The sequence below is a fragment of the Oncorhynchus clarkii genome, chromosome 25, assembly GCF_045791955.1.
Source record: "Oncorhynchus clarkii lewisi isolate Uvic-CL-2024 chromosome 25, UVic_Ocla_1.0, whole genome shotgun sequence".
Lineage (NCBI taxonomy): Eukaryota > Metazoa > Chordata > Actinopteri > Salmoniformes > Salmonidae > Oncorhynchus > Oncorhynchus clarkii.
In genome coordinates, this window is record NC_092171.1 from 2589371 (window position 1) to 2601602 (window position 12232).

General features: G+C 41.6%; 2 protein-coding genes across 4 annotated transcripts in view; one reads left to right on the forward strand and one right to left on the reverse strand.

Annotated features, from left to right (window-relative positions):
• The window catches only part of LOC139383880 (ribokinase), a 71687-nt gene extending 70371 nt beyond the window's left edge, over positions 1–1316 (forward strand). The window contains exon 9 of one of the 2 annotated variants that reach the window (XR_011628800.1): positions 1047–1099. Coding sequence is in view for 1 of the 2 variants with exons in the window: in XM_071128476.1 (XP_070984577.1) it covers positions 1047–1220 (174 nt within the window). In the remaining variant the exon portion in view is untranslated. Of the gene's footprint in view, positions 1–1046 lie in introns of both variants that reach the window. The other variant, XM_071128476.1, reaches the window with a different exon arrangement.
• Positions 1307–4487, reverse strand: LOC139383881 (mitochondrial ribosomal protein L33). 2 transcript variants are annotated; one of them, XR_011628801.1, is made up of 5 exons: positions 4373–4470; positions 3968–3986; positions 3548–3654; positions 1944–2969; positions 1307–1889 (listed from the first exon to the last, which is right to left on the reverse strand). XR_011628801.1 is itself a non-coding variant. In XM_071128477.1 (4 exons), exons 1-4 carry the CDS (start codon positions 4392–4394, stop codon positions 2920–2922), a joined length of 198 nt encoding a protein of 65 aa, XP_070984578.1. In that variant the 5' UTR covers positions 4395–4487; the 3' UTR covers positions 1307–2919. The 2 variants fall into 2 exon arrangements, 1 of the variants encoding a protein (XP_070984578.1); XM_071128477.1 differs by having other exon boundaries at positions 1307–2969; positions 4373–4487.
• Between the last annotated feature and the right edge of the window lie 7745 nt (positions 4488–12232).

Genomic DNA, 12232 nt, shown 5'->3' on the forward strand with positions numbered 1-12232 from the left:
GTGGTATATGGTATAATTCTGCCAAGCTGACCCTGTCAAAGACAAATCTCTTCGGCTAAATATGTTGGTGAGAAAAAAAGTCAAATGTATTACGTTATTCTGGCATATTATATGAATAATACCCCCACATGTTTTTATATACGATAGCCATTTGAAAATGTAAGCTAAATATTCTTCATTTATGCAATATGCAAGTGAATACATCGGTCTTGTCGTCTTATCTTCAGTTGTTTATAACAAAACGGGGAATCTCACACTGGCTAAGTGGAAGTGTTAATACGTTTGTTTGTCATAAAGGGTGAGTATTAGGCCATTTCAGACTAATGGCGGAGGCATTTCAACTGACAGTGGGGAGCCTTGTTCAAAAAGCTACAATTGACAAGTGTCATAGCACCCCCTAATGTTGCCAACAGTTGGTCAGATAGTTAAATAACATCTCTAGTCTCAGTTCCTCTTGATTACCTTTTCCAAGTTTCATGAGGAATTAAGTCATAGATTCCTTTATTTGCTTACATTAAATTCATCTCTATTTTTGCATTTAAGCCTCAGATTTGTCCACTTTGACAGTGTGTGCGTCTCCATCGCTCCTATGGCAGGTAGCCTAGTGGTTAGAGCGTTGGACCAGTAACCGAAAGGTTGCTGGATTGAATCCCCGAGCTGACAAGGTAAAAAAATCTGCCGTTCTGCCCCTGAGCAAGGCAGTTAACCCACTGTTCCCCGGGTGCTGAAGACGTGGATGTCGATTATGGCAGCCCCCCGCACCTCTTTGATTCAGAGGGGTTAGGTTAAATGCGGAAGACACATTTCAGTTGAATGCATTCAGTTGTACAACTAACTAGGTATCCCCCCTTTCCACTTACATTCCATTCTAAATGAAGGAATTAATGAGTTCTCGCAGGAAGGTCATTGTTGTTCACAGAAAGTACTTTGTCCTTTCAAAAGAACTCTTATTAGCCTACATTTCAATTGAATTGTTGACACATTCAGTGCGTGTTTGTTTTGCTATGTGAGTATTGGAGTAGTAACGACTGTTTGTCTCTACACAGGGAGCCGGAGACAGTTTCATTGGTGCCCTGGCCTTCTACATGGCTCACTTCCCTACAATGTCCCTGGAAGAGATGGCCAGGAGAGCCAATCAGGTGGCAGGAGTGAGTGTACAGACAATTGGGACACAGGCGTCTTATCCCTCTAAAAAGGACCTACCCACAGACCTTTTCTAGAGAAGACAGCAACTTGCACGCTAAATGGACACTGTGAGCCTGAACTATCTAAAACACTGTATCAAGTAATTAAACGACTATGTAAATAACTTAATGGAATGATGACCATTGTACTTTATTAATCTGCCATACCAGTATTGTCATATCATTTATTGTTTTTATATTCCAATGTGTCCAATAATGAGATTTAAATACTTTTAATACATTTTGTTTCATACTAGTGTTCCACAAACTCATCATTGAAACAATTTCACTCACTGTTTTTCATAAGCTTTGACAAAATCAACAAATGTCAAACACATTTAAGAGGGAAAATACAACTTGAATCATTTCAATTTTATTCTGACCTACAATGAGGATACAAATAATTTACATGTCAGAAAAACTAGTGAAAAAGTTAACACCAAACCCAGACTAGTTTGTCTAGACAAAAAAAAGTTCTGTACTGAATTACCATAATGTTGTAAAAGCTTATGATCATTCAGCGTGAAACATAAGTGAACAGTTGTCCTTCTTTCATGTTTCCATTATTTCTTAATGGCAGATATGATACTCTTGCAGAACAAAGATTATAAATGCAATGTGCCTACGTTCGAGAAATAACATACAAGTGGACAAAAACATGAAACAAGCTACTTCTTACTTATTGAGGAATAATTGTCTCAATAGCTAGGTTTCCATCTAATTGGCAAGATATTCATGCAAATATTCTAAAATATGCACATTTTCCCACCAGAGATGTTTCCATCAAATTGACTTGTTGCAGATAAAAGGCTGTGCGTGATGACGTAGTGCACATGAAAATATATTTTGCAGTTAAATTCCCATGTACCAAATAACAAATACAAGTCAAATGTGTTTCCATCACATTTTCAAGTCTACTGAGGGTTTTGTCACAACAAATGTTGCGTTATATAGCAAACGTGCCCACTCTGGTCTTTGCATGTGTGCTCTAGCCAACAGCTCGCAGACACAGTGTGGGTCGGCTACCTACAGGACATGATCTGATTGTAATGGATAAGATGGTGATTATTAGTCAAACGGCAGCCGATCATCATGTTAACAGAATAAGACCCTCAATATGTATTGGAAAGGAGCATTAAGCTCATCACTGTGCACTTTTTCCACCCTGTGAAGTTCACAACTAATTTAATCTGTAGCCAATTGCATGCTTTCCCAAGTCGTAGTGGGAGAACCACACAACATATCATGACTCCCAAGTTTACTATGATGGTTATTATATCAATATTTGCGCATAAAGGGGTTTCCACTGCCACTTATCACATAATTTAAATATTGATATAATAACCATCATATCGAAGTAAACTTGGGAGTCATGATATGTTGTGTGGTTCGCCCACTACGACATGTATTCTGTCGTCGACCTTTGGAAAGTTTACTGACAAATTTGCTGGTTCCATCAGGCCTGTCTTGAAATTTCTATCCGACATGTACTGTACTCACAAAATGTTGGATGGAAACCTGGTTATTGATGTGAATGGAAACAGAACTACTTGAGGTTTTGACACCGCTTGGTTCATCCCAAATGTTTACAATGAGTTGGTGTGGCCCATGAATAGTCCAATTGGAACTCCTTAGCTCTTCTCGCGAATGACGGTCGACACATTTTAGACAATGTCAGTGAAATCATCTGATTAGATGTTGGAGATTCAAAAGTCTCGTTCTTTGCCGTTCATGGTTAAATCGACCTGATCTTCTTCTTTTCGTGAAAGAGGACGTGTTTGTTTACTGCAAAGACAGAAATACAATTCTGAAGTGGGTGCACAATGAACAGCTATGTGCAAAGTGTAGGTTTATCAGGTAAGCATTGCAAACCAATTAAAATAATTGTGAGGGTATCATTTTCAAGCAGGGGCAAATGACTAGGCCTACATAGTATATGATTTGAATTATCTCAAACACAAATGTTACCTGATATAAGCTGAATATTAAATCACTCATTATAGACAGTAGGACAGCAAAATGCCACTATTGGTTCTTTGTGTACGATGATGTCATATGGCTCGTCTACGTTAAAGCCACACTGGCTGTGTCTGAAATTTTCTGTAAAAAAAACACTTGCGTCCCCTGTCCATGTTTCCTTAGGCTAATTCCTCTCAGCTCATTGGAGGAGGAGGTCCGAATGAGGACCAATGAGCTTTGAGAGAAACAAAGATGGCGAAAGCAAGGACTTGACTGCAAGTAACGTTTACAGACACAGCCCTTGTGAGAGGCCAGTGTCCACTTGGCATCAGTGATAACTCCCTGAGAGCGAGTGTAATAGTTTGCTTCCATACAATGCTAATCAGAGAGGGTTTGTAGTTTACCAAAAGGGTCATTTTTTCGCAGCACCAGTTTATCGCGTAGTCGGTTCCTCTTGGTGTTGAAGCAGTAACCTGTCCCAGCAGCACTCACCATTTGCACTAGGACAGTCCTGTAACAAAGGCAATGGTTACTTTGTGATAACACATGTTATAGGCCACAATAATTATGAAAAAGATATACTACATGTTCATTGCTATTCCTTGGGTCACTTTTATCAAAGAGCAGATTGAGGATAATATTACAGCAAACAGTTCAGAGAAAGACATCAAACCTAAATTCCAATTTCTACTGTATGAAGCTTTTACTAGGAAGTAGCTTAGCTGAGGGTATAATAAATGATACATGGATTAGATATAAATTAGATAATAAAGTAGGACCTCTATACACAAATTATGAGCTGGAGAAGGAAATAATTTACTTACTTTGACTTGGCCTTGGCCACTGTGTGTATGGAAGAGATCAGATAATGAAATCAGATTGGCAAGATCATAACTCCCTTAGCTAGCTTTCGGTTTAACTAACTAGTTAATTAGTAGAACACTTGCCATGGCTAGCTAGCTTAGCTTCTGATTGTGCAAGCTAACGATAGTCAATACGACATCTCCATCTATAAAACATTGTTTCAGAATGTAGCTAACTACTTAATCTAGCTAACGTTAGTTAACAAATGACATGCTGACTTCAATGCTACTAGCCAGTGAATCATAGCTAGCTAGCTAGCTAAAATCGGCTAACCACAGACATGCATAGAGCCAGCCAATTCTATATTTCGCCATACAACTTAGTGAAAAACTACAATATACAGCAACGTATTCAATCATACTCACGATTTACAGCAGTGAGGAACATACTTAATAGAGTATTACAACAGCTAGCTAGTTTAGGGTAAGTCACATTGAAATACCAAAGCACAACTTCCGGGTTAATGCCGTTGTCATTCGGGTCATTAACCCTTTCATGCCCCTGAGCTATTTGTTTATTCTGCACCTATTAAATAATTGGAGTATCAACTATTAGAAGTACATATATATATATATTATTGTTAAATGGAAGAGATAAACCAGGTCTACTAGTTGTATTATTATGCGATTAAGAGCCACATATTGTTATCGTATTGCATCTAATTATTTGGCAACCAATTACATTCCAGCCAGCACCCTAAATAGCGCAAGAGCAAGGCTACAGTGATCAAAGAATGGCTCAATATGTACATAACATACTCAATGAATGAGTACATCTTTTGTAACGTTGTATTTTGATCATGTGTTTTAGGTACACTTTTCTCATATAGAAAATAACTTTCCAGTTTCAACGTAGTGCATGCACATCAATTCAACAGACACCATAACAGATGGGGAAACATAAGTAAATCAACAAGGAAAACCTCAAAACACAAAAACAAATGAAAAGATTGAACCTAACAACCAGATAGACACCGGTTCAAGAGGGCAAGAACGATACCACACCGGCAAGCTGAAAACACATTCTCTAACCCTAGCCGTTCAGGAAATGAACAGGGACGTAACATTGTTGGATATAACCTATTGTCGTAAGCAGGCAGACGGGCAGGCAGGCAGGGAGCAGCTGTCAGGAAGTGTGTGGAGGAGAAACCTGCGTCACCAGAGGGATAATTCAGACCACCAGCCTCAGCATCACCACCAGCAGTAGCACCAGCACCTCCACCCACTCAACAATCAACACACTCCAGCAGCCCACAGCCTCTAAGGAGGTTAAATAAGCATCACTCTCCCCTCCCTGGCTGGAGAGATCAGACTACTGCCATGGTGGCCCAGTGACTGACTGACTGGTAGTGATGGCAGACTTATAGACAGAAGAAGCAGGTCAGCTTGCTGCAGTCAAATGGTAAATGGTGCCAAAATTAGCTAATACAAAGAAATCTGCTGATACGGGACATATTGGGGTGTAGAAATGAGACAACTTGTATGCCAACTACATCAGCTCCAGAATGGTCTAAACTAGGATACTTGGATTTTTACAAGACATACCTAAGCTTTATTATTAGTCCATGAGGCAGGGGTGTCGGTCGATATATGAATTCATTTGATTTATTAACTCACACACACATAAATGCTCACATGCGCGCAAACAGACACACACACACAATCCACAAACCACATAATTAAATAGAACACTGAGATGTCTGCCTCCAAACCATCTCAGCTATCTCTTTATCAGCTATTTCACATCAACTTGGCTGACCTAACAACCGTATCTGAGGAAGTGAGACGACTCATACGCACACAGACAGTCACAGACACCCCACACTGTGTGGCTGTCACTCCCCAGCTTGCATCAGCACTTTCCCCCTCTCCCTTACTGTACATAAAGAATAGGGAATGCTACGAAAAGGTGAGCTCCTGGACCCTACAGAATCTCATTGAGTCCTTCCTTACTCAGACCAGCCAAATGCTGAATGCACTTGTCCTTTTCAGTGTCACCGAGAGGCCTCAGATGAGATTGGAAAGGCCTCTTGCAAACCAATAGAATGTGATGATATAGTGAGTGTGAGGTGGTTTAAGCTTTTGTCACTTCTGAACAAAGAGCCTGTCATTTCAAAAGGTCATTTTAGAGAGAGCGCTCCAAAGTGCAGCAATGACGGGCATTTCTACTATTAGATGATGTGCTTTGCGCAATGGTTAGAAATAGGTGTTGTAACAGCAGCAGGGGTTAGATGACAGCATAGGAACAACAGGTTGCCGCACAATATACATTACGACCAAAGCCGTGTCTCTCTGCTTAGTCGGTCATTAATTGAATGGGCCGTGATGTCACACACGGCTGTACATCCGGTCGCCATGGTTACACCAATTGAGCGAGCCCTGAGATGTTGAGTCTTATAATCGAATCCTCTGTACGCAACAGGTCAGTGGATTTGAGCTGAGAGGCTTATTTTAGGAGCCCTCTCGGACTTGTTTTCCAGGAGAAGATACCTAACTGGTTTTATAATCATTTGAAAATAGCGCTGGTGGACGAGCAAAGAACATTCAAGACAATTATCACAAATTGCAGTTTGCCATGTTGTTGGCCCATCCAGTTGAATGGACAGGGTGATGGTGGGTGATTCAGAGCGTTTGTTCCTGAATACAATTGTTGTACTTATAGTCTTCTCACACAAGCATTTGAATATGTAACCTAGTTATTATAACAGTTATTGCAGAACCAAACATTTATGTACAGTATTAGGCTTTAGTCACAGTCATGCAAGGTCATGTACTGTACATTTACAGTTAGTTATAGGTTATATACAATGAACAAACATATAAATGCAACATGTTGGTCCCATGTTAAAGTGTTGGTCCCATGTTTCATGGGCTGTAATAAAAGATCCCAGAAATGTTCCATACGCACAGAAAGCTTATTTCTCTCAAATGTTGTGCACAAATGTGTTTACATCCTTGTTTGTGAGCATTTCTCCTTTGGCAAGATAATCCAATCACCTGACAGGTGTGGCATATCAATAAGCTGATTAAAAAGCATGATCATTACACAGGTGCACCTTGTGCTGGGGACAATAAAAGGCAACTCTAAAATGTGCAGTTTTGTCACACAACACAATGCCACAGATGTCTAAAGTTTTGAGGGAGCTTGCAATTGGCATACTGACTGCAGGAATGTCCACCAGAGCTGTTGCCAGATAATTTAATGTTAATTTCTCTACTGTAAGCCGCCTCCAACATCATTTTAGAGAATTTGGCAGTAGGTCCAACCGGCCTCCCGGTTTGCTGATGTCAACGTTGTGAACAGAGTGCCCCCTGGTGGCGGTAGGGTTCTGGTATGGGCAGGTATAATCTACGGACAACGAACACAATTGCATTTTATCAATGGCAATTTTCATGCACAGAAATACCGTGACGAGACCATGAGGCCCATTGTGAGGCCCATTTCTTTTAAGGTATCTGTGACCAACAGATGCAAAAAATATATTCCCAGTCATGTGAAATCCATAGATTAGGACCTAATGAATTGATGTCAATTGACTGATTTCCTCATATGACCAGAAACTCAGTAAAATCTTTGAAATTTGTTGCATGTTGAGTTTCCATTTTTGTTTAGTAAATAAGCATGGTCCTGCCACAAGGGGGGAAGTGGAAGAATGACATTTTGAAAGAAAGCATAAATTGTAGAATAACTAAAGCAAGTGCATCTGTTCCATGTATAACATGCATCGATTTCTCCATCTCCAATCGGATTCAAGTCCAGATGTTACTCTCAAAACATTCAATCATCAATTGATGTTCCAGTTAACCACCGCACAGATGTGTGGGGTCTTCTTTAAAAATCAAACTCTGTCTTTCTCTTTGAGGTTAGGGGTATGGCCTTGCTTATGTATATAGTGGTCCTAATAAGTGGTTATGGATGCATCCCAAATGGTACCCTGTTTCAGATATGGGGGATTCTACAGAAATTTTGAAAATTGCAGTCCCCCCCCCAAAAAAAACTATTTACAAAATCAGTTAAGTCTCCAAACTTAGGACATTTATTTACATCGTGATATGTTCTAACTCAATCCAAGGCAATAACAAAATGTAACATTAAAATACTGTAGAATGGATGTGCCTTCAGCCACAACCCTACAAATATCACCAGGTGATGGGATTGCACCCCTCTCCAACTTGGTGAATAGTCTGTCTGCCAGCATTTTACAGAAATGTCAGCGAGTAAAGTAAAGTATTTTTTTAGAAGTGTCACAACTGAACATGTAATATATCAAGAAATATGTCAAGTATGGTTTTGGGACTAGAAGATATGTTTGCTGGGATGTACAATACATCTGTCCAAATAAAAGATAGCCAGCCGTATGGCTATGGGGTGGCAGGTAAGAGCGTTGGGCCAGTAACTGAAAGGTCACTGGTTCGAATATCCAAGCCCCAAGGTGAGACAAAATGTGTCCATGTGCCAGGCACTTAACCCTAATTGCTCCTGTAATTTTTTAAAACTTTTATTTAACTAGGCAAGTCAGTTCAGAACACATTCTTATTTACAATGGCCTATTTACAATGACCACCCAGGGAACAGTGGGTTAACTGCCTTGTTCAGGGGCAGAACAACAGATGTTTACCTTGTCAGCTCAGGATTCGATCCAGAAACCTTTCGGTAACTGGCCCAACGCTCTAACTACTGGGCTACCTGCCGCCCCAAAATGTGTCCACAATGGACTTTGTTTCCAAGGCACGGATGAGGAAGATGCTCTGGATAAGAGTGTCTGCTAAGAGTGTCTGCTAAATATGTTAGCTATAGCTAAGTCCAAAATTTGTCAAAATTGTCCAACCCGAAAACAATTGACACCATAGAGGTCTCATCTTTGTATTTTTGTATTTGTGCCATTAAGGCGTCTGTGACAGCATGGGTAGCTCCATTGAGGCTATCTCCATTTGAAAGTTGCATGCACCATGCTTTACCAGCTGAGCTACAGAGGACCACCATGTGGGTCGTGGACAAGTGCACACTTCAGGAAAAAGTGTAAAGTATTCATTAATATGCATAGTCAGCCGGGGGGCTCCAAGAACCCAAACATTGACATCTATTTGGCCAAAACATAGACCGCGATAATGTGCTCTACTGTACTCTACTGTACAGTGCTCTATTGTACTGTGCTATTCTGTACTCTACTGTACTGTGCTCTACTCTACTGTATAATAATTTACTGTACTGTGCTCTACTGTACTCTACTATACTGTGCTCTACTGTACTGTGCTCTACTGTACAGTACTCTACTGTACTGTACTCTACTGTAATGTACTGTACTCTACTGTACTGTGCTCTACTGTACTGTACTGTACTCTACTGTGCTCTACTCTACTCTACTGTACTGTGCTCTACTGTACTGCACTGTACTCTACTGTAATGTACTGTACTGTACTGTACTGTACTCTACTGTACTGTACTGTACTGTACTGTACTGTACTGTACTGTGCTCTACTGTACTGTACTCTACTATACTGTGCTCTACTGTACTGTACTACTCTACTGTGCTCTACTGTACTGTGCTCTACTGTATTGTGCTCTACTGTACTGTGCTCTACTGTACTGTACTGTACTCTACAAATTAGAATTGTTTTCCAACCCCCAATTTGCACCACTTCTGAAGAATGAGCCATATAGTGCAATACTTTTGACCAGGGCACAAAAGGCTCTGGTCAAAACTAGTGCACTATATGGGGGCCCAGTAGGGAGCCCAGTAGAGCTCTGGTGAAAGGTAGTGCACTAAATAGGGAATTGGGTGCCATTTAGGACATATCTGTGGTTAAATCAATGGAGAGACGGTGTGTTCTTCTTCCTCCATCTGTTCGGTGTCATCTCTGAGGGCTCTCTGTTCCATGACGCAGAGACCGAGTGGGAGTGGACGGCCTTCTGCTCCCTGAGAGGGCTGAGTGGGCCGCCGCAATCCGCTGCTGCCTACAGCCTACAAGCCAGGGAGGGATAAGGGGAGAGAGAGCGGGGAGGGTGGGAGGGTGGAGGCGGTGGGTGGCAGGGGGGGATGGGGGAGAAAGAAAGAGAGCGATATGAAGTACAGTAGAGAGAGAGAGATATAGGGTTGAGAGAAAAGGGGGAAGATACACTGTAAGTAGGTGGATGGGACTGAGATAATGAACGAAGGAAACAAGAGTAGTAGGGCTTTAAAATATTTCTTGCTGAATAACCAAATCTTTCAAGCCCTTGCTGGCCTTTCGTGGCCGCGCTAGCCTTACAGTCATCTTACATAAACCTAAATGGACTAACAGGGTCTCCAAAGCAACTGGGCAAACCTTTGTATTAAACTCAGCCTCCAGCATCCCTCCATCCTCTCTCCCCCTCCATCCCTCTGCACCTCGCTTCAGCGACTATCTTTAGTACCTCGGACCCTCCCCTGACAGTACGAGAGCTATTTTGCTATTTGCTAAATTCAGCGCTGATGTAACGAGTGACACCTTCTGTTTCCATGCGACTGGTCGCCTAGCAACCCGGCTATTATGCCAATGGCAATGTTATGCAGGAAGTAGCACCCTGAGCCCCCTGCCTCCATTGATCTCGGCAGGCATTAGTCAGCCAGTCAGTGGGGTTCGTCTGCATGAGCTGCATGAGGCTTCCTTCCGCTCAGTGAGGGCTGCACCACTCTTTTCACACTGTACACTGTATCGTATCCTCTCTCTCTCCTTACTTCCTTTGCTCTTTCCCTCTTCCCTCTTGCTTTTTAAAATCGTTATATCTCTACTGTGTATCCCATCTGTCTTTCTCTCTTCTGTCTCTCTCTGTCTCTCTCTGTCTCTCTCTGTCTCTCTCTGTCTCTCTCTGTCTCTCTCTCTCTCTCTGTCTCTCTCTGTCTCTCTCTGTCTCTCTCTGTCTCTCTCTCTGTCTCTGTCTCTCTCTGTCTCTCTCTGTCTCTCTCTGTCTCTCTCTCTCTCTCTCTGTCTCTCTCTCTCTCTCTCTGTCTCTCTCTGTCTCTCTCTGTCTCTCTCTCTCTCTGTCTCTCTCTGTCTCTCTCTGTCTCTCTCTGTCTCTCTCTGTCTCTCTCTGTCTCTCTCTCTCTCTCTCTGTCTCTCTCTGTCTCTCTCTGTCTCTCTCTCTGTCTCTCTCTCTCTCTCTCTGTCTCTCTCTGTCTCTCTCTGTCTCTCTCTGTCTCTCTCTGTCTCTCTCTCTCTCTGTCTCTCTCTGTCTCTCTCTGTCTCTCTCTGTCTCTCTCTGTCTCTCTCTGTCTCTCTCTCTCTCTCTCTGTCTCTCTCTGTCTCTCTCTCTCTCTCTCTGTCTCTCTCTGTCTCTCTCTGTCTCTCTCTCTGTCTCTCTCTCTGTCTCTCTCTGTCTCTCTCTGTCTCTCTCTGTCTCTCTCTGTCTCTCTCTCTGTCTCTCTCTCTCTCTCTCTGTCTCTCTCTGTCTCTCTCTGTCTCTCTCTGTCTCTCTCTGTCTCTCTCTGTCTCTCTCTCTCTCTGTCTCTCTCTGTCTCTCTCTGTCTCTCTCTGTCTCTCTCACTCTGTCTCTCTCTGTCTCTCTCTGTCTCTCTCTGTCTCTCTCTGTCTCTCTCTTTCTCTCTCTGTCTCTCTCTGTCTCTCTCTGTCTCTCTCTGTCTCTCTCTGTCTCTCTGTCTCTCTCTCTCTCTCTCTGTCTCTCTCTGTCTCTCTCTGTCTCTCTCTGTCTCTCTCTGTCTCTCTCTCGTGGAGAGAAAAGTAAAGATGTAAAAGGTTCTTTGGAATGTTTTTCTCTTTCTCATAATATAAAATGGTTTCAGTGGGACCTTATGTCCTATGAATGCCATGTACCCATTTATTGGACTTGTTCTAGGACTTGAAACATTGTGGAGACATCTTTCAAAATCGTATAATAAGCTGTTAGGAAGAGTGAAAACCTGCATTGCTATCACAAATGCGGAGGGCATTTAAAAAAAATTTTTTTTAGAACTCTTAATCAAAGCTTGAACACATTGACATTTTCCCAATAACAATACTGAGAAACACAGTATTCACAGTTATGTTAACGATAACATTTCATTAATTGTCTCATACCTCAAAACATTTATGCAGTCCTATGATTGCACTTACATGCCAACATGGTGAACTTGTTTTAAAGGTCCAATGCAGCCGTTCTTATCTCAATATCAAATCCTTTCTGGATAAGAATTAAGTACCTTACTGTGGTAGGTATCCATGAAAAAAGTTGAAAAGAAACAAAAAGCTTCATAACAAGAGCAATTTCTC